This window comes from Haliotis asinina, chromosome 5 (assembly GCF_037392515.1).
Source record: "Haliotis asinina isolate JCU_RB_2024 chromosome 5, JCU_Hal_asi_v2, whole genome shotgun sequence".
NCBI lineage: Eukaryota > Metazoa > Mollusca > Gastropoda > Lepetellida > Haliotidae > Haliotis > Haliotis asinina.
This window is the reverse complement of record NC_090284.1, coordinates 70,643,577-70,667,244: the sequence shown is the minus strand read 5'-3', so window position 1 is coordinate 70,667,244 and position 23,668 is coordinate 70,643,577. Positions and strand designations below refer to the sequence as shown.

The following is a 23,668-nucleotide window of genomic DNA, read 5'->3' as shown; positions in this document are numbered from 1 at the left end:
CGAACAAGTCGAAACACTTGTGGCTATTTTAAACTCTAATGCCAAGAAAGACTATACGCATTCGAAAGAGTTTAAATAGCTGTATGGATATTTTAACATAAAGGGCCAAACCGTTAAGCAGATTGACATAATAAGCTGAATCTGAGGAACCTAGAAGAAACTAAATATAGGATGGTTTCCGTTTCCTACTCCTTATGTCAGCTTGTTGAGTGTGTCCGCGAGGTCTTGTGGCCGTCAGTATGTGCTGTTTGTCGCCCTACAGTAACCAGACAAACACTAGACACTACTAGCCTGCCCATAAACTAATGTGGTCGGTTTGTGGCTAAGGCTGAGGAAATATTGGCTGTATAGATCGAACTGCTCTGGCGGTCTAGTTGACAAGTCCCTTTGAGATCCGACGGGTTGTCTTTTCGATAACGTTGAGATGCAAAATGCGTTTTCTTGGAATAGCTTGGCTTGACAGGGATATAAAGTTTGAAAATCTTGAAGTTTAGGTGTCTGTTTGCCATTGTGTTGCTATGAAAGCAAGGTCTGATGGTGCAGTTCTATATTGATTTCAAACATACACGTCTTCTAAAGTTGAATAATATTTTTTGAATATACAGTGGCACGGTACTGCATCTTTGGGTGGAAGCATACATAGCATGGGTGTGTACCACGGGTGTGGTGCGGAACATCAGAGAATCATCAGTAAAACCCGGGTTAAATGAAGGGACGCAATTCCGCAAAGTGAAAAGCTGCGCCAAGGGAAACCGGGCCACCAGTATTTACTACCAGAACAGTGCGGGTTTTGTGACGTGAACACCATGTATTTTTACTGTATATCCTGGCGTGCGAACGATAGTGAATAAATATGCACAGCTTTAAATGGGTAGCAAAGCACTGTTGTCTTAATTATACTGAACTAGAGTATAATTGTCGTCTAAACTGGGGGTGATAAAGTGCTCTGTTTTGCTGGAACTCTTCGTCAAGATGTCACAAACTGTCCATAAAGGGTCATGTTACACGTTTTCTTAAAGCTACAAAACGACCGTACACAGTCATGTTTCAATGACGATGCTAACAGGTTAATTACGTCATGGTCGTGCAATGATCGCGTTACAATGGTGTCCGGTACTGGTATGGCAAGAAGACATCCCCGATTTGTGCGGAACGTCACTACAGCCAGCAATGTCAGCTATGGCCTGCACGCTCCCAAGACATAGCATCTGTGCAATAAGCTCAATCAATGACATCTTTGTGTTAGGCACCACGACCCCAAGCAGCCGACAGGAACTAATCCAGGCACTCCAAGAAGATAGGCGACGTAACCCATGTGACTAACGCCGGAAGTCTTTTGTGTGTCTTGCAGCTGGGTTGGTCCTACACGTTATAAATGTGGTGTGTCACTGAATATCAGTTACTTGACGGCTATATTATAAGCTTGATTTAGTGAAGATTTAGATTTAGTTTTATCTTTTTAATATATTTACTTCATGGGTCTATAATCTGTCGGGGGATTCAGCTATATTGATTTAAAACTATCGTAAAGTGGTTGGGGCGTGAGTTTCTCATATCACATGATCAGATACTCTGTAGGGCTTTGGTGTTACGCAATGCCTTAATATTGCTCTTTTGGGGGCATTTCATAACATGCATGGAAATAGCAACAACATGTCATAACCTGCTAGCTAATCGTGCGAGGTACTTTGAGCTCGATTGTTCCAGAACATTGGGGTACTTGTGGATTACAGATGAACTGATCATGATCAAATGTCATGGAATCAAGGTAACCGTACTTGCGAGGTAAGTGAGATTCAATGTTAGACATCCATCAAGGCGGAGGTGACACAATTCAGGCCCATTTGCTCAAGAACCGTTGGACACGTGTCAAATGGAGGTTCCATCGTACAACTCGTTCTGATGCACACGAAGTCACTCGATGACTCTGTGTGTAAACCAAGGAAACCTGTATAATAAATATTCACAAATCACGACGTTACAGTTCGACTTGAATAATATGATGGTCGTATTGTATTATTATTTACGAGACAAACAATAGTGACTGTATCATCAGTATGTGTTTGTTTCGGCAGTATTATAGCTGTAAGATGGTGTAACGCAAACACATAGATGAGTATTATAAAATGGATGGGGAAGATGTAATTTTAACAATAGCGTCTCGGTGATGTGTTAAATCGTCTGTGTAATCAGCGGTTGACAATGGGAAAACTTCCCAGAGCAAGATTGTTATTGCAAAGGTTTGAAAAAAAACTGACACTTAACTGTTCCCCAGTTTACTATGTAAATTCTCAACTCTGGAAGCAGCCGTATCACGTCAATCACTCTTCCGATATATGTCCAGTCTTGTTTATATGTTGGCAACAAGCATATATCAATAAGCATCAAACGTACAGTGTGAGTATGACTCAGCTGTGATGCCAACATCCACGGATGGACTCTGAAGAAGTCACAATGTCGTAGTCCTGGTTATATGTCTACCGACCAACCACGCTTCCTCTACAACAAGCCTATATTTGCCCTCAAGCACGCAGAAGTTTCTACTTTGTCACTGTCTGCGTCACATGACTGTCATCAACTGTCACTTTCGGTATTGTTAGCTACACTTTCAGTTGTGTGTGTGATAGCAAAACATAGTCAGAATTGGAGGTCGTTTCAGTATAACATACACACACGTACTTGCAAGTTAGAAGATTATAGTATTTTCATGTTTATACAAAAAGTAGAAAACGTTTCATGCTGTTTATAGTTTAGCGAGGATAAAGGCGAAGCATGTATGAGGTCCCATGGTGTAATGGTTAGCACTCTGGACTTTGAATCCAGCGATCCGAGTTCAAATCTCGCTGGGACCTTCTTTTTAAAATGGTATGCAGCATTTTCGATAAGCTCAGTGCCTACGTTCAAAAGTAATATAATGTGCACGGTTTCAAGTAATGAAAAACTTTTGGCAGCATACATATAATTTTTTTATACATTTCTAAAAACATGTAGAATGATGTCTGAATGTGTATCGGTGACCATGGTTAAGTAAGGTAGGTCATGCTGTTGTTTACCGACCGCCGCCATATAACGGGGATATGGCTGAGTGCGGCGTTAAACGACAAACAAACCAAACAAGATTTCGTTTCGGGATTGGGGAGTTGGTTAAATGATTGAAGCTACATGAGTGAGTTCGGTTTTACGCCACATTGAGCAATATTCCAATAACACCACGGCGGACGACACAATAACTGGGCTTCGGCTGTCCAACAGATGCAATATCAACTTGACCACAGAGTTCATAAATGTGGATACTAATACTGATATGCTGATATCATGTCCGAAACATCCCTTCACAGCCATGCTGGAATACAGCAACGGTAAGTCCGCGTTGTAAATACGAGAACCCCGCAGCTTGCTGTTTTCTGCCATCTCTGACCACGTGTCAATAGGGTTGTAAAGGCCGGTGATGTGCCCCCCTCTATACACGCGGTAATCTGCTGCAATCCAATTACATCCTGCAAATTGAGGGTGCCTCATCACAACAAAGAAAGGGAATAAGGGAATGATGTGGTGACATTGAGACGAGAGCTTCTATTGTTGGGATGTGTGTGATACTCGGGGTCCAGTAGATGACAAATAGCTGGAATTGGACACTGGACGGGGTCAGTGTTGTAATTGATGGCCCGAGCTACTTAGTAAGGCATCATGCTAATGAAAGGCAGATTCGATTAGCGGCGTTCATCATAACAAATTTGTATCTGTGGACAACGAAACGCCAGCACGATGGCCACAAGCCTCGTGCTATAGCAACATATACACGGACGTATAAATCGAATGGTATAGAAGCAGATGGCCGGGAAATCAGACAGAGTCTGCTTTTCTTAGCTGTCTGATAGTAAAGCCTACTTTGCATGGACTCATTAAACCCCAAATCCTATCTCCAAATGGAAGCAGCACATAGAATGCTTGATGGAATATATAAATGATCGTCAATCTGATATTGCTGCGGGTGAATGCATGGAACGTAAATGTCACTCGTTCTCATATGCAAGCGTACTTTTTGACGTGAATAAATGCATAGAATCGAAAAACACACATCCCAAGGCCGCCAGATACCGAACTCGGAACTCCCTGAGAACGTAATGTCCATTGCAGTTATAACATTTTCGGTGTACCATGTGTCACAGTTCGGGGAACATGGCAGTGTGAGATAGGACAGCTATCTGCATACATATGGTATCTTACTCACGTGTACGATCATGCAGATTGATATTCGGCATTGGGGTGTGGCCTTGTGCAACAACTTGAACTGCTAACATGCTATGGCTTAGAATTTGACATTACTGAACTGAAAAATATGGCTTAACAAGAACATGTTTATATATAACACTGGACACGACTAAATAATCATAAGTAACATGTAGTATTTGGTATTGCTAACAATGAATCGCCAGTATGCAATACTTGACCTTACTAATCACTGAAACATGCACATGTAATAAACCACACGACGAAAGATAATAGACCATGGTACCGTCTACATACAAACTAGTTTTCAATGAAAGCTTCACAAGTTAGAAAGTGTTACCCCAAGCGAAGGCGTTGGACTGATTCAGTACAGGAATTCCCTACCCCCAAGTTCTAAAACAGCAGAGAAACGGGTTGTCCTAATCCTGTAAGGGGTATAATGAACAATCCGTTTGCTGCTGGTGTTCCCAGCACTTCACTGCCATTCACTACAGCAACTATTGTGAACAGGATCTGAAAATGAAGAAGGTTTTGATATCTTCATGAAGACCTACTTGAAGTAATGAATAGACATCTCAGGGCAAACTGCATTGCCGAGATTGCATTCACTTTGTAGTGAGTCAGTGAAGCAGAGGACAATGTGCGTGGGGACGCAGGGGGAAGAGGACCAGAAAGACCTGTTATTGAATGGAAGTTTGATGAACTTCTAGTTAATTCCATCTAGGAAAAGCTGAGCTGTTTGGAGATCAATTAACGACCCTCCCGAAGTCATGTGAAAACAAGGTGGACCAGATGCAGTCGCATAGTGTTGTTTAAGTCAATACATAGTCTAACAGAGCCAAGATCACGACCCGGATCAATGTATAGTCACGTGACATAGTCCCGAAGCTAACATGTTGTCTAGTGCTCATGACTTCCGGCTCAAGTCCGAACTTCCCGTCAGACATCTCCAAAACTTCCGAGCAGCGATACATTATTTTGTCGAATGACTTCTGGATGCAATCCAGCACCTAAGGACATTCCTCCCTGTGTCGGAATTGACGTCAAATATGATAAACCAAGCAAGAAATATGTGCTCTGAATGTCCCTTAGTGGGGAAGGGATACATTGATCGACAATGTTTAACGTTACTGCATCCTTAAATACGACAGTGTTCAAATTCACTCGAACACCAAAGATGAAAACCTGGGAAGTATCCCTATCGATATAACAATATGCAATTTACTCACCAGATACCTAAAGGATCCTTTTAAAACTATAAAGGCGTCGGTCCTGACATCCTGGTAATCATTCCGGTATTTGGAAAAAGGTCCATCCACTATCCGTAGGCTGCCTTTTAACTTATCTGATCTGTATATCACTGTAAAACATAGAATATAGCTCAGTTAGGGTATGGGGCCGGTGGGGTAGCCCAGTGGTTAAAGAGTTTTGTTCAGGCAAACAAAAGCGACAAAACTCTTTCCACATTCATAAGAAATCTCTGCCAGAGGAGATTGTACAGTTGTGGCTATATCATGAGCAAATATTTGCTTCAGCAGTAATATTTCTGTGTGATGTTGTTTGCAAACAAATCGGGCCTGAACCAGACAATCCTGTGAATGTTACCATATGCGATACGATGACACAGCATGTATTTATTGATTGTGAAAAATTACGTAATTGATGGTGAACAATTGTGTGCACTGACAACATATAACAAAACTTTCTGAAATATATAGAGTGCGAAAACACTGATTTCTTGAGATATCTGATATACTAATACTGGTGTTCAGACATAAAGGTTTACATAAAATACCACTGCTATTAACTTACCAGGAGAGGAGGTGGAGCGAATGGGCTGTGACGTCTTATCCTCCTCTGAAAATATACACAAAATATCGGTAAGCTGAAAGAGCTTGTCATGTTGTACCTTCCCACAAACACACAGACAGTTATATTTTACTTTACCTATCCTAACTGTATGCTAATATTGTATTTTGAGCAAGGCATGTGAATGTGTCCATGTTTTGAGCAAGACATGTGAGTGTGTGAATGTTGTGAGCAGGGCGTGTACGTGTGCATGTTTTGATGTATGTATATGTGTGCACGTGTTATTAGCCTTCATATGACTGTCGATTTGTGCCTTGAGTAAGAAATGTGTTTTAAACTTACGCGTGTGCATATAGGCTGCGTGTGCATGTGTGCATGTTGTTTGCCCTACTGTTTACATATGATCTGACACATGTCTTGACCTTGCCTGCGAGTGAGTATGTGTGCATCTGCCTGTTTCAAGCCGGCACGAGAATACATGAATGTAGTCAATTCATATGTTTGGACTAAACACTTATGCAGACACTGCCACATATTACTTTGATACGGTGAGATGGAAGACAGAACTGCCTCGCTATCTCCATACTAACCATACCCAAGTTCTGTTCAATCAGGTCCGTCCTAGAGAAAACGAAAACAACTTCATTAACGGTGGGTCTATATTTGTGGAATAAGATCCAGTCCTTCCTTGTAATCTATTTCTAGAATCTCATGAGAAGTAATTTAGCTGCATCGAGAAGGCTACCTCCTATAATAATCCGCGCTGACTCTTGTCAACTTGTACACATGACAATAGAAAGGTACGGTCAAAATGTGCGATGTTCAGACGTCTACGTCTACTTCCGGGAGACCTGATGCTCCATCCCTAGACCAGCAAAAAACTGGTTCCAATATATTCCGCGTGATCATTTTAAATACACCGTATTATCCCTGGCTAGGGGTCGATATAAATATAACCCAAATATGCACAATTTCAGGAACTACTGATATCAATTAATTAGTCTTTAGATTTAATCAAATGGGAAATTTCCAATCAAGTTAAAAACAGCTCTTCCTCTAAACTCTTGGTCCATTTGAAGGCTGAGAAAAAGCTGACCAGTAAGCTACACGCCATACATATCTATTCTATGCCTTCACGATACAGTCTCGGTGAATGGTCCGTATAGCTGGTAGAAAATGGCCACCTCCCTCCAGCACAACGCCCCTTCACTGTCATCCCGTGGTCAGCTCGGACTGCCAATTACAGCCATCACTTTCAGTATGACTCTCACACAAGTGGTTGTACTGATTCCTATCGACTGCACACAATACCGAAGTGCTTTCTTCTAATTACATCAGCTTTAAGCTTGGACACTTTTCCTCTCTCTGTCTGTAATTGATTGAGACAGAGTCGATCTTCATACAAGTTCACGCTGACAAAGGTGTGTTACTTCACAGTCCTAGGAGTGGATGCCACGAAACATTCACAGTCCAGACTTACAGGCGTGGTTACGTCAAGGTACACAGGTGATACAGACATCCAGGTATACATATTTAAGTAGACGGGTAAAACGGGTGTTCAGGTACACTTATTCAGGTAGACAAATACCAAAAACACAGAGGTATATATTTTCAGGTAGACAAGTGAAACAGCCTTACAGGTGCACATAATCAGATCAGCAGGTAGGCATACAGGTACATACATTCAGATACGCAGGCGATAATATTAGTTATACGATGTTTTGATCTTACAGTCCCGTACACTCTTTCAAAACATCCAGTGACGAATTTGTTACCCTTAAGATCTTTTAATTCAGCTTATCGTTTGAAAACAAAATTCAACCGTTGGCAGAATGAACCGCAAAACGTTTCACAATGATATTTCCTGAACGATCATAAATGGAAATAACTTAGGGTGGCTTAATTTATGATAACACTGATCAGATTTCAGGTTTTGTTAAACGGCAAGTGAAATACAGAAACGTATTCTTTTTGGATATATTTATTGACACAAACAAATTAGAAATCACGGTAACAGTTTTATTAAGATGTGTATTCTCATAAGTGTGTCGCATGACGGATTTGATGCGGTGTATTGTGATGGTTTCTTATGTTTTGGCTATTAACCAATCAGAATTCTACAAATTTATCTTAAGGGTAATAAATGTACCTACATTCAGGTGAACGATAGATACTAGCCACACGAAGAAACTATGTATTGTTAAAATATTAACCCAGTTGATAGGTACGATATACATGCCAAAGGTACATATAAACTTTAATGGAGGGATCGAGAGACCATAAGAAGTCGGGGGAATTTCAATTGAAAAGCCAATCACAATGACGTCAAGAGTCACAAGCGGGACAGTGGTTAAACGACCATGTCACAAGCTCAATAACGGGTATGTCCACCATCAGCATTGAGAACAGCTGTGCATCGACGACGCATATACCTATCAAACGTGCAAAGAAGGCTTGTGTGATGCCACGCCAGATTCTCTCAAGTTCTGTTGCAAGGTCAAGGACGTTGTCTGGCGGATGAGGAAGACGGCGTAGACGTCGATCCATCTCGTCCCAAATATGCTCTATCGGAGAGAGATCCGGTGAATTTGCAGGCCGAGGCAGTCATCACTGTGGCGAAGATGGGTCACCCTTATCCATCTGTCCTGTCTTGGCATTGTTGCACGTGGACGTCCAGAACGTGACCGATCGACGTGACACCAGTGCAGAAATGGTGTTCCGGTGGCAGTAGAAATGTGCAGTCACTTGTTTGGCATGCTATGCGCTTCAATGGCCGTTTAAGTTTTTGAACGATCACAAGGGCAGGGGTTGTTCTTTCCAAAGTGACAGTATTGTGTGGTATTCATTTGCTCTGTTTCTCTTTCCCGGAGACCCTTAGGCCTTAAGCAATCCATGCTTGCCATAAAAGGCAACCGTGCTTGTCGTAAGAGGCGACTAACGGGATCGAGTGGTCAGCTGACTTGGTTGAGACATGTCATCGGTTCCCAATTGTGCAGATCGATGCTCATGTTGTTGATCACAGGATTTTCTGGTCCAGACTCGATTATTTACAGACCGCCGCCATATAGCTGGAATATTGTTGCGTTTGGCGTAAAACTAAACTCACTCACTCAAGTTCCTGGAATGCACGTGCAACAACGTGTTGCACGTCTCAAGGACGAAACCACTGATGCACATGCACGTGCATGTATGATGGACACATGTCACTAATCTCTGAGTTTAAATCCTTATGTGTCTACACTTGTTTGATAAATTTAGATTTTTATTTTTTGTAAATTTTAGTAGATTTTTGTATGCACATGTTCTTTATGTGAATAGTATAGAACAAACTTTATGAATAACAACTTGTATATTTCTCGAACCGCCGTCAAGCAGGACACCATACATTCAGGTAGGTAGCTAATGTAGGCACACACTTTCACATATTTAGATTAGCAGGGCAAAAACAAACAGGTACATGTATTCAAATGGACAGGTGATATAGACACACCTACATACATTCATACGGACAGATGCAATGAACATACAGACTGGAACAATGCCAAGTGCCCGATGAAGGACATACGGGTAAATTCAGTTGAGATGACCATGGCAAGGAAATAGAGAGATCAAAGAAAACAGGTGACAAAGACCTGCAGGTACATCGATTCGGGCGATAATCACACAGGTACATGCATTCAGGTACTAGCAAGAAAACACACAGGTTTCACACTCAAGTGTGTGCGATAAAAGGGGTTTGTGGGTGCCACGAGGGAGAAACACGTGGTTTGGAATGCAAAAAAATGTATTACAGAGGTAAAAAGAACAAACAAATCCATTGGGGTTCGAATGCATTTGAATTTTAAGGCGGCAGGTCTGCTAACTGTTCATTAGTTGACAAGTGTAGCAGATTTGTAGAGCTTTATCAGATTAGGGAGATAACCTCAGGACGTGTCGTTTGCTCACTGACAGTTCATGAAAAGTATCTTTGATTCAGCATGCTCAGCTAGCGCTAGATGTAAGGTAATGTCAATAGTAGGATCATAACAAACAGTATATATATGTAACTATATACCCAGACACTCAGCATGTTTCAAATGTAACTGTCGATGTTGGTGATAACCCATGACCTAAGGTAGTGTGTGGAAACGTTGCCCATGGAACCATACCGTAGACGGTGTGGGGGAGAGAACTGTGCGCTGTCACCAGGCGATATATAGATTCAGCGTGTCGACTCTCTCCATAAATATACCTCGAATCGATGCAATCAACATAAATCAGTTGCATTTAATGTTTTTCACATTTAATCGCTACCTGTCTTTTCACAGCAGTGATAAACTATACGTGATTCAGCTCCAGTGTGACAGTCTATCGCCAGATAAATCTGTTTAGAAGTGACTCTCTATCCCCAACGTTGTAAATACCCTTCTCCGTCTTCTGTGCAGCTTTATTGTTCTCGATCACGTGCAAAATGGAATAGATCTAGATCCTAAAGCTGACATTATTCACTGCGCAAAGTCAGCCCTGTGGCAGAGTCAGCCCCTTGATAGTCAACCCCCTTGTTTACACCAAACACTGAAACTTTTGAGAACAAGCATAATGTATAGAAATCCCCGCACATGATCTTTCCTGTATCCGTGATATTCCGGCTGGTATAAACTCTTCTGAACAAGGGTATTGTATAGAAACCCCGCACAAGATCTTTTTCATATCCGTGCTATTCCGGTTGGTATAAACAACATTAACGATCTTCAATATTGGTTCTCGGGCGAAATGATCCAATTTCAGTCTCCAAGTTTGATTTTGGTCAAATGGAGGTAATAAAGTGTGATTTGTCCGACTCCAAGAGTGGACAGCATAGTTTATTAACACTAGCCCTTGGTGCAAAGAAATTCATTTTGTGACTGCGGTGATATATTCTGTCTCTATGTTAGGGAATAGAGGACATATTGGCGAGTATAGGCGACACTGCTATATTCGAAAGACTATATGCTATATTGAAGAAATCAGAAAACTAAGATGGTGAGGCAATAACGAAAGAACGAGCGTTAGGAAAACAGACCTTGTAATAGATTGACTGTAATTAATGGTACGGGACAGCGATGTCGATTCGTCAGTAAGGGAATCATGCTGGAAGGAGAGGCTGAAGGGCGATAAAAGCAAGCGAGGGGCTGGCGTGATGGTCGACCCACGTCATTCCGTCAATTGACGGTCATAGATCGATGACATTGCTCTTCAACACTTTTAATCGAGCACAAGCGACATTTCACAACTCCGAGAAACAAATTGGTCTAAAACTGGAGCAGGTGAATGCTGTGTTTAGACTTACAGAGAGGGTATGTGTTATAACCGGTTTCTTTTTCTCACAGTGACTCAACGTGTTTCTGTCTTCTCTCAAATCTAACAGTTCAGTTTAACAGTAAAGTCACAACAGAACCAACACTGTCACGTAACGAACAATGTCAGAAGATTTGAGTAACGTTCAATACCTTTGACATTTACCTGGTATATAAATCATACTTTCAATTCTCACATGAATAGATATACATTTTCTCATTTGAAACATGTACCAATAGATAGAATGTGCAACAACGAGAGTACTGGATATCAATATGCTGCGTCATGCGTCATGCTTTATACTTCAAATTAAGACACAACAATGAAAGGCTGCAAATAAGCCATCGATGTAGCGGATTTGTTTGTTATCGATTTCCTACGGAGAGTGAGTGCAGAAATTAATTTAATCAGAGTTAAAGTCGCCGTGAGAAACTAGAAATAGACTAGTGGCTTTAATGAGAAAATCCTGGTTGACAAAGTCGTGTGTGTATGACGCATGTTGAGGTGAATCGTGCATGAGATTTGCCTTGCCTGGACACATTCAAACTTCAGACTTGGTGATGGTCAATGTCGGGATAGAAGATCAAACCTTCCTTAGTCAAGGGCAAACGCCAGCTACAGTACAGCCAGTGGATTAGCTCTAGGGCTAGTCACACATGTTGGAGTAGCATAAGACATGATTTAACTTCCTTGGCACTGCTACCACGTTAAGTCCTCAATAGAACAGACCGGGATTAAGGTTAGCTATTGTGTTGAAACCACCCACAGACTGGTATAGCAGGGTGGGAAAGCAGCCATTGTGGCGTAAGGGGCTCACTGATGACAAGATGACAGGTCTCATGATTGATTCAGGCCGGGTTTATCTTGAGGTTAAATCTGTTCGGTTTGGAGATTCGATTTATTTCGAATATTATCTGTTGTGTTCCCTTTGAGGTTTCTCTTTATGGAATATGTTGTATTATTAATGCATGTGCCATGGAGGTAATTGAAATGTGCGTTTTATTGGACGCCTTGGACAGGAGCTCGTAAATTGAGCACCAAACCTGAAGTTACAGACATGTCAGGGTGTCACAGAGAACACACGTCGATAGTGGTGCTCATTGATGGATTACAATACACTGTCGGCATGTATTATTGATATATCAAATTCAGTCAACAACCGATTTGCGATGAAACTATAATGTTTATTGTCACTTTAGCACAAGACCAAATTAGGGAGAATGACTAATTAAGATATCGCCAGCACAGTGTGTTTCGAAAATGCCCCCATCTACTTGTGGGTGATCGGCGGAGCGAGTGCGAGCGAGTCAAGACCTGGTACATAAGTATCGTCGTAGGAATATGTGCTCATTCAACATTTATTTTATATCAGAGTTGTATTAAAAACCTGTAAAAGCCCAAATGATTTTTGGGGGTGTTATTAATTTTGAAAATATATAGAAATTATGAATAAAATTTGCTTTACCTTGTAACTCTTGTTTACAAAAAGAACACTCAAAAAAATCTAAAAGCATGGATGCGTTCCATTCCGTGTGTCACGTGATTTAGGTGGCATGCTCATGACTGTTGTTCGTGGTCAAATGTACCCCACTATCCCAAGGGCGTTAACATCAGCCTGGTTGATATATGGCACGGAATCAGCAGAGGTACCACGGCTCATACAGAATGACCAGCCGTCATCCAAGCATTTGTTCACTCGCAAATGTCTACAGAACACGTTTTTGCCTTGATAAGTGGTTTAAATTCGACCAATCCTTACCTTCACTTGGTGCGAGGCACTGAGTGCATAGTAACCAAATACTCCAAGTGGTTTGAAAGCCCTACAGTCAGGACAGTGGTGTTTTTTCTTCAAGGAAGTTTCTCCCTTTACAGAAAAGCCGATATCGGAGTATTTTTATTTTCTCTCTATAGTGGTTAAGCCTGCTCTAGAAAGTGATTCTTTCTCTGGATCATCAATACCCCAGTTACACCAGTGCCGTATGTAATCAGAAGGGTACAGGCAAACCACTACTCGAGAGTATCGACCAGAGAGCCTCGGGGGGAACATGACATGCGGAATCTGTCACGTCAGGTCACAGCTGTCTCCGGCTTCATCTCATCCTAATGCCGAGCAAGCTTGGTGCGTGTTTGTTCGCGAACATATTAAAGAAGCAAGGCGGCAAAACCGGTCACACGAAACTTGAATAACAATAGCCATAACACCACGGTCCAACTCTCAGATGCCTGTGCTCACTGACGTGAATGTTATCCTCGATTTGTCAATAATAACATGTCTTAAACCGTATCAAATTCCTGTTTATCAATGCTTATTAAATGCCAAGTTCTGTAAAACTTATCGTATGGGATATTCGAAAAACCCTGGGATTTATTTCTGAAAGCATTTGTCATCTATAATTAGCATCTAAATACGTGCATTCCGTCTATCTGGCGTTAATCACTGCTGCTGAACACGTTACATCAAACGAGTACTCTATGTGTCTTTTTGCCTGAAATAGTTGAAAGGGTTTATCGCTACGCTTTCGCATTCGCTGTCATGTTCCAGCGTGCTGTGAATCCGGGCATCAAAAGTGTCCTAATGGTGCAAGGGAGGCTCGTGTAATCTGGGGTGAGGAACAGCCGGCACGGGGGTGGCGACGCGAGTGATTCAAGCACCATCGCTCCATTACCTGTGCTGCGTGGGGGGACGTTCTGGCTGTAGTGTTCACTGGATCATCAAATACAATCACTCGAGTGTAAGCTGCAGTATACTCACACCTCCGGGGAAGGTGGTAGTTGGAACCAGCGATGGAATGGAGCAACGGTAGTCTCATTTCTGACAGGACGCACTAATTCTAAGATTCTTCACAGCGCACTGACGTGTCCTTTCGTTGATAACCCTATTCTGAATATAACTGCTGTAAAACATCTCTTGCTCAGATGCGTATATAGATGGAACGAGTCCATTGGTTTCAAATGAACGTAACCATCTATGATCTCAGCAACTAATTTGTAAAGGTCATTCATGGATAAGATATCCCTTCTCAATGACTGTACACTATGGCTCTAACCAGTATTCGCGTTGTACATGCGTTTTTCACGCAAAAGCAAAAAAATAAAGAAAAACATGCCAGGAATATTGTGTGTGCTTGTCCTGGACGAGCAGATTCTGATCTACTTAATTTGAAAAAGTATCCTAAAACAGCAACATACAGAGAAACAACAAAGTTTGAAATAATTCAGAATACATATTTATACATATTTATACTTTTATTTCTACACGCACTCGTATAAAACCTACAGCTAACACTGGCTATAAGGAATTATCGGGGCCAGTAAATGTCGCTCGTCACAAACCATTATAAGTAGCATTGTTACATACATTCGATGCCTATTACATGTGCGAGTATATAGCAATGTTAAGGTTAAAATGTTTGGCTTTATACTGTATTTCCAAGCTATTATCTGAGTTTCCTTCAGACCGGGAAAACTCTCGCGTTATCATTTCGTCGTGGTAGTATAAGGGCAACATTTGAGATCTTGATTTGTGTTTTTCAGTTTAGCACCGTTAGCCTATGGTTATACATTGAAATGCTTATCACATGAATGGCAGTCAGTATACAGATGAGAAATCTGTTGCGAAAATGTTGTATTTTCAAACATTCATAACTCGTCCACAAATATATACTTTAGTGCATGAAATTTGACACCAGTTTAGAAGAAGCTAACGTTTTTATAACCAAGTGGATACTTTAGATAACGGAGACGTTCAGCACGATGGTGACGACGTAGCACGACCCCGACGTCGGGTTTCTTGGCTCCCGGACCAATCCCTTTGGTATTGTTCCGTACAGTCTGGATTTCTATTGCTAGACAGAGACTGTTCTTTGCTGCACAGTTTCAACTGGAATGTGATTTCTGGTGCGTTGTAGCGATGCCTTTCTAATCCTTGCAAGAAATCTTATCGAAATCAACATTTCCAGGTAAAATCTATATTTGGGGGGGGGGGGGGGGGTTGGGGGGGCAGTCGATAGTGTAAGACAGTCATTTCAGAAATCAGAGCGACTTGGCCGTAAGAAGCTCAACTGTAACAACTCTCTACCTCCTAAGGCTAAGTTATCAATCTCTGTCTCTGCAGAAACCAATTAGTTGCCTGCATGTTTTCACACGAAAATTGTGGCAAAAATCGTTTATGAGAATTACGTAATTATGTACAATTCCTCCTTCTCATATCAGTTTGTCAGGCAAGTGTTTCGAAAACGCCCCGCGACGATAAAACTGCTCCTAAACCAGTTGTCGCGCACATCCAGCACACGCAGGCCATCAGCAAAACAATTTCTGATTGTATTTCTGTCAGCATCCCATCACTTCTACGAGATGATGGAATAACGGTAATACCCCAAACAGCCCATTAACCTCCCAGTTGTACCCTATCTAGTCCAGGGCTGTGTAAGAATAGACACATCGGCTAAATACAGAGTTACACATTGACGAACGGGCCCGTCTCCTTCAACTGTATGCTCTTGACAAATACAATGGATTATTTTATGAAATCCGTCTTCTCAATAAACAGTGAGATATAGTTTACATAGTGTTTGCGAACACAGCACTCCTGTGCAGATGTTCTTACGGAGATAATAACACATTGCCACAGGGCAAATATTGGGTATGATTTTCAGTCGAGATTCCAGTTTCTAGGACTGCGTCTTGGCGAGGAAAGTCTGACATGTATAGAACTCAGACCCCATGTTTGGGGGATCCATAAGCGTGTATTGTAGACATGTACCCTCCGTCCTGTGTGAGTGAGTGTGTTAAAATCTATATGACACCAGCTGTGGATCAGTGGACAGAAATAATAAATAACATACATATACTATAACCTCCAAAATGGCTTGATGACGAAGGAATTGTCTAACATTATTGTTAATATATATCTTAATATGATTGTGATATGGAGGTAACTTGATAAACCGAAACAATCATTGTCATATATCCCCGTGGTCCACATACAGTATTTTACAAAGCCATAACGTTATCAATGCATAAATACATTCAAGTCAAAGGTCTATAGCATCGTTACCAAATGTAACCTATGGATCAAAGTTTAGATAAAGATTACGTACAGTGACATTATCGCTAACGAGTATTTTAATACTGTGTTGTGTGGGTATGTAGGGGTGAATGGGTGAGTTTAGTTTTACGCCGCTTTTAGCAATATTCCAGTAATATCACGATAGGGGACAACAGGAAATGGACTTCACACATGGCGTACACACACACGCGCGCGAGTGCTCCTAGCGACAATAGTGGTTTGGCTGAATAAACTGGTATTCTATTTCCATGTTTTAAGCGACAGTGTTTAGTTAGCACTAGTATATTATCCATCCTTGTGTGTTTACATTCATTACCGTAATACATTTCCATGTCGGTGACAGGCGATAGTGTCTCATCGTGCTGTCCAATGAATGAATGAATGAATGAATGAATGAATGAATGGCTAGACACATCTCTATAGTGGAGTCGAACTCGTGACATCGCCACGAGGAACACACTTCCCGATATCTGCATATATCGATTTGCAGGTTAGAACAATATTTTCTTTCCATCTTTTCAATGGATTATGATCATCCCTGAGTATCGAGTACTCTTCTTTCAATCCTTAAGTTTGCTATTCACCGACAATAACACAATTACTTCTGCAGTTTGAATGTTATTGTTGAATGTTATTTTGTATATTTGTTGTGATGTCACTTCCGGAAGTACATGTATGTTACCCGAACAAATATTGTTCTCAAACATCAATATTGTGATACTGGTGTTCACAGCATACTGGATGTGAGCTCCAAACATTATACCTAAATATTGTTGTTTCCTGGTGTCAATGAATAATTAAGCGACAGAATTTGTTTCGGTTTCATGTGCAAGCTACTATGACACCTTGCGCTAAGGTTGAGGCAACGTGACTTATTCATGGGCCAATCTCAGCCATGTTTTCACGTCACAGATGGGCTGGTCACAGTAACCCAGGAGAATGGTGCCTGAAATGTGTAGACACTAGTTGGAAACGACAGTTCCTACTGATATCGGCAGAAACATCATAGTAGCTACAGACGCTACTCCTATAATCCTAGCTGGAATAATGTGGTGGAGATTATTTTATGATTCGTTGGGAATAATTTGAGAATAAGTGTGATGTCCAGAACCAACAAGGATACCTCACGGCGGCCCAGGGAGGTTTACAATGAGAATGTATGTGATGGTGAGCACCTGAAAATATGAGTTACAATATTACCGGGTATTTCCAAGTGCATACAATAACATACACTGCATACAGAAACACATGGCCGGCCTCCAGGTTCTAAGGATATACAGTGAAATCTGACTGCGGCGTCACATCGATTGATGGGGGACTAGTCGTGTCCATGTGCATGTCAGTTTTCAATAAACAACACAGATTCCTTAGTGAGATCAACAGGACTTTATCTGCTTATTTATGGGACAGTAACGTGTCGCAATAGAGTGAGCAGGTCTGTACACGCAGATCACTGTGTGGACACAAGCAACATCTTCACAATTGTACAGAAGACATGAATCGATGCCCGGATGTCGATTATGATGTTTCAACACCCTGGCTACCCGAATTAACACAGTTACGATGCTCAGGGGAAAATACATATTTTCTTTAAAATTTATAATGGTCTGTGGTTAATGATTGAAACCAGATTGAATTGTCCCTTACGTAGGAACAAAGGGTAGCACATGACCTCGAACGACGCTGTCCCAGCAGCACACACCATTAAGATAATGTGTTGTGTTACCATGCACATACAATGTCATCCCATACAATTGCAATTCCACTCCCAAAGCGTCTCTATGCGGGGCCTGGTCCAAAACCACTTGCGCTGTTTAAATGAAACCCGGACTGTGTACAGCCAGCATACTTTACCATACTCTGAACCTTAGATACTGCCTGCAGGACGTTGTAGCAAAACTAGGTCTATCCCTGTCCGTCGGGGCCGGATTTATGCTCCCTAGGGGAATGTCAATTAAAAAGTAGTCCCAGCCGTCAATGTGTCAGTTTGATATCGATTCCATAGATGCCCGGGCTGTGCATTGTTGCCTTACTTACGTGACGTCACACGCGACCGAGTGTGTTCCCTGATGCAACGTGCTCCCTCAAAGAGATAGTTTCATTGGGCATTAACATCTCTGCCACCGTTCTGTTTACAATATACCCATGGACTCGGTGTCCTTGATTTTCAACCAGCGGTTCCTTATCGTGAACTATATATATGGTTAACTAAAATCGTATTAATAAGCACCGTACAGCTGAAGAATCAGGATGTGCTGATGGAACGAATGTGAGGATCAAAACAACAAGCACGTGTGCATAAGTAGGAGCATGCACGTGGTTGATCACAACCTCAGTTACTGCATTCTCTCAGTAATGCGTAATGTGTAGTCCCAGATAGTGCTTGGCCCCAGTCGGTTGGCGTTGTCCTCTGGTATTTGCGAATGCTCATGACATGGTCGGCATCAAATTGGACTATGTCATTAGCAGATATTTCTTGTGGATATGGGAATGCATTTTGTTGCTTTTATTAATGATTAAAGATGTCCCCTTTTTATTGGAAGAGGCGTTACAAGAGCTCTTTTCAAATTGAGGCTGTTATATCTTATTGAATGGTTGAAGTCAGTTCTCTTTCGGCGTCAAACACCCATTATATCAGCCAAGTCAAAATATGCCCAATTAGTAATACTAAATGGCATCATTGAAATAAAATCCTTTCAATACCCGTCTCCTTTCTGGATTTGAAGATCTGAATGACAAGCAGTGAGGAAATAAGCAGTCCGTGAACCTAACAATAGTTTCCAGTTGGTGAGGGTAATAACCCACATATTTAGGACTATATCCTAAAATCATCCGTTTGGCCACCCTCTTACGTATACACCTTTTGTACTAGTGGTGCAAAACTATTTGGTTTTGAAATATACGAAAAACGGTTCCAATGAAATAAACATGGTTGAATCAGTCTTGTATTTTTGTGAATAAGTTCATACTGCTCATGCGAAAAGGACCATAATGCACCTTACCCTCTCTGATCCTGTGTTATACAAGTTGACACATTCATTCACAGTTCTGTCTGACGTATATCACGATCTTATGCTTACCTAAACCAGTTGAAGGTTGCACTCAATAACTGCAGGTATCAATTACACGCCTAAGGATCATTACAGTGAAAAAATATTGCCTTCTGGAGCATGGGCACAAAACAATATTTGTTGTTTACACGCTTGGATTCTGAATCATTAGAAGGTTCCTCCGCATCACATTCCGAAGACAAATACATATACCGTCTAGTTGCTGTATTCGGGGCAAGTGTGTGGAACCCCCACCGCGTCATGGAAACCTGTTTGTGAGCAATTCATGTTTCAAATTATAAATACACGTTGCCACACAGAAACTGATCAAATCTTAAGTGTAGTAGATTGGGGATTACACTCGCTAAGTACTCTATATGATACTTTGGTTAGGTTGAGTCCCATCCGGGATTCAAACCCACACTGTCAGAGTCTGGCATCTAATCGTCAGCACATAAAGTCGTGTTTTTAAGAGAGCTGGACTGGATCAGCATTTCATCTATTTAATCACCACGTGTTTTATAAAATATGATATGCCAAAAAATATCCAAGGATTAAACGCGTTTGAAAAAAGCCACGTGTTCACAGACCAGGTTCCATATCCAGGGCATCTGAAAACACGTAGCCCAGCAGCACAAAAATAAATGAGAAAAAATTCCATGAATTCGAAAATGAAAAGGTTTCAAGTATGTATGATGCCTCTGATATGTCATCACAGGAGTTCTTTCATGGCAAGTTCTCAGTACGCATGAATACGTTTCATCAGTAACATCTACTGATTTCTCACGAGTATCAGAAAAATAGCTTGGACAAAACCCGTGCTTCACCGTGTTTATTTATATGAAAGGAATCTGAACATTCCGGTCTTTGTGAGCTGTGTCAGATAAATTTTGTTCCGATGTGAGTGATTTACGTCAGCATATTAGAGTCTCGGGGAGTTGAAAGGCGGTTCTAAATAAACTCGCAATGTGCGTAGTTAAATGGGCAGGTCAAACTAGGATCAACAATTTCTGATTAGTCCTTAATTGACAAGTCAACTAGGCGTGACCTTATCTGATTCTTGTAACTCAGGTTTGATGTGGCGTTCGAACCGAAGAATAGAAATACACACTGAGAAGGAGCTGCTTAGACAAACGGGGCCGCTCATTGATCAACTGAATTGAATCTGTTCATTCATTATATGAGAGAAACGATCCCAGTGATAAACAGGCTTTGCCTCATGCTGGGATGTTTCATGTTAGCTGTTCTCTCGGGTCAACGTGTCTTCCTCTGGGATCGTTTCTAATGACCTCCATGGGCACGCAGCGGATGTTCCCGACCATCTTCCTTATCTGTCCATCGTTGTGACCTCAGGTAGTTTGTACGTGGAATTACCGAAGTTGCCGAGATTAGGCAGTCCGCCTTAGAAACCCAGAGTAGGCTGCCCACTGTAGGTACCTAGAGTAGGCTGTCCACCGTAGGGACCTAGAGTAGACTATCCACCAAAGTTTCGAAGAGCAAGCTACACGTATCTGGGACATTGAGAATATTTGAGACACCGAAAAAATCTGTTCACAGTAAGGACAAGGTGCCTTTTCAGTCAAAACCTGGTGATGATCTGTTTCACGTTTTTAAACGATGTAAAGATACGTGGTGAAAATAGAGGTGGTACCTAATCTCAGCAGCGTAACAGCAGTTTGTTGTGACGAAGGAATACATATTATTCAACTCGCGGTGGCTCTGCGGGCTAGGCGTCTGACTTTGTATGCTGGCGACTATGTGCCTGACTCTGAGGGTGCGGGTTCTAATTCCGGATGGGACTCAACCAAACAAGGGAAAGAATTTGTGCTTTACTAAGAAAGTGAAATCCCAAATATAACCTGTGTTGCATTTGACCACTTTCTAAATGGCATCGTGTAATCGTTACTGCAACAGTGCAGTATATTCTCGGCGTACACGACCCTGTACGATTTTACGCCGCTTTTAGTGAAAGTCCATCTATATGACGGAAATGGAAGCCAGACATTAGCTCACGACGTGTGCCCCTGTGGAAAATGGAACAGGGATCAAACGCTTCAACCACTAGCTACATACGTCGCCCCACATATGGCTGAAGAATACTTGAACCTGGCCCTGAATTATTTCAGTCGCTCGGCATCATATTGCCCACTGCCTTGACAAAGGAAAGCTGTAGCGTAAAATACTGCTGTGACATAAACCTCGGAACTCATTAACAAGAGAATAACAGGTAGACATACCTAAAGAAAATGGGAAGTTTAATACATTCTTTCATTCTAGTGCATTTTTCGTCGTGTGATATTAGACATTACATATTCTAGGAAATTTATATCTAGTTGTCAGATGCTGAAAACGCTCGTAGTAAAACTGACAACGAAGAAAACGGAATATTCGCTCACTTGTCAACGTGTGCTTCGTGTCTAAATAGTTTTTCTTCACCATCAGGACTATTCGTTGAGTAATCTGAGCAACTCGGGAATGTTGAAAGCAACCTCTCAAAAGCACATGTATGTGTTTGATTACTTTAGAATACCGTATGAACGCGGGAGTGAAATGAAATGGCCAGAGGATCTGTGTAATCGACAAGGATGCACAGTCACCTCCGTGATGAATTACATACCAACAATAACCGCCTGACAATGGCCTTTCTTGGTTTTCATCATCAATCAAACCTGGACGAAAACATGGGAAAGGATTTTAGAGAGCATGAAGAAAAGGTTACTATTTTCGTAAACTGTCTCAGATCCCATTGTTGACGTGTATTGTTAGCAGTGGAGGGAACATTTTAGTGAAAATACATGCCTGGCATCAAATATTAATGGACTTGTACACTACAAGATGAAGGCCACGCTGAAAAGACGCAATAAGTCCTGCATTCGTCACAAACGACACGTTTTGTTTATTGGTGGTTCAACGCCGCACTCGGTGTTCCAGCTGCATAACCCTCTCTACATAATCCAGACTGTATAATACAATCAAGTGATTGACACATGACCGTCAATATACACATTTGAGTAGCGATGATGTACATAACCAGGACAGTCAAACTGGTCCCAGCTCCAAAATGCGCTCTACTATTCAAGTATGTCCACGTCTTATCACTACGGGCGCTTTGTGCAGCGGTTCTGATCCCCTTATCCCCGATCCCAAGTTGCCTCATACGACAAGTGGTGAGGACCACTTGCAACCCGGAACTTCAGGGATCAGTTGTCATGCGTAACAAACATAGTACATAACGTATGTATGTATGTATGTATGTATGTATGTATGTATGTATGTATGTATGTATGTATGTATGTATGTATGTATGTATGTATGTATGTATGTATGTAGGTAGGTAGGTAGGTAGGTAGGTAGGTAAGTAAATAGGTAGGTGTTTATGTACCTACGTGTGTATCTAAGTGTGTATGCATGCATGCATGTAGGTAGGTAGGTAGGTATTTATGTACCTGTGTATGTATCTAAGTGTGTATATGTATACACAGTCTTTTCATATTTTTAAACTCATTTTAAATATTGGTAATATCTTTTAAGGTGTCATCTCGGTCTATCAAGGCCTGGTGTTTGCTGTACTTTTGTACGCTGCACTATGTTATCTTATCATTTAAAACACATGACTCTATAATTCTAATTGCAATGATCACCTACATGATAACATGTAAGTAAAGTCACTTCGGCATGTTCGTTCCTGAAAGTTCCAAAAGCGCCAGAGCGGGCGGCAAAACCCGCAGACTATGTGTAAGAACTGAATAATGTTATTGGCGTTTATGGAGGTGGAACCTTAAAATCCGGTTTGCATTCTTCGTAAATCCGAGTTAAGTGGGGGATTTACGCGAAATATGAACATGGCCCTTTACAGGGGAATCCCATGTAGCTGGTCGGGTAATCCTATATAATCGGATTAACGGTATACATGGGTGGTTGGACGGCAATAGTCTGGTCTGGTGAAAGGGCTATTAGTCAACTGACGTCGGCTTGTTTTGAATTATTGACACTGACCAACTGACGTGAATTTAGATTATCAGCCCAAACACAGGCATTGTTAAGTGACTACATTTTGGACACTGGATATACTACATATAAATTCATTGTGTAAAAAATGGGTACAAATTTATTCTGGGATCCATTAACTATGAGACGGTAATGACCGCTGCATGTCACTATGAAAAAAAACCGCATACGTGTCTCGCTGTATTTC

At 41.5% G+C, this 23,668-nt stretch overlaps 2 protein-coding genes and 1 non-coding gene across 4 annotated transcripts in view; 1 reads left to right on the top strand and 2 right to left on the bottom strand.

The window, feature by feature from the left end:
• Positions 1-23,668, bottom strand: part of LOC137285180 (atrial natriuretic peptide-converting enzyme-like) — a 123,165-nt gene that overhangs the window by 29,199 nt on the left and 70,298 nt on the right. For both annotated transcript variants that reach the window (XM_067817422.1, XM_067817421.1), the window contains exons 3-4: positions 6,043-6,087; positions 5,460-5,590 (exon numbers count right to left, since the gene is read on the bottom strand). In XM_067817422.1, coding sequence (XP_067673523.1) covers positions 5,460-5,590; positions 6,043-6,087 — 176 coding nt within the window. The remainder of the gene's footprint in view (positions 1-5,459; positions 5,591-6,042; positions 6,088-23,668) is intronic.
• Trnaq-uug (transfer RNA glutamine (anticodon UUG)) lies at positions 2,781-2,852 on the top strand. Its single transcript has one exon. It is a non-coding gene; the product is annotated as a tRNA-Gln (tRNA).
• The window catches only part of LOC137285181 (macrophage-expressed gene 1 protein-like), a 198,697-nt gene continuing 189,402 nt past the window's right edge, over positions 14,374-23,668 (bottom strand). Inside the window, exon 2 of the mRNA XM_067817423.1 lies at positions 14,374-14,384. The gene's annotated coding sequence lies outside the window, so the exon portion shown is untranslated. The remainder of the gene's footprint in view (positions 14,385-23,668) is intronic.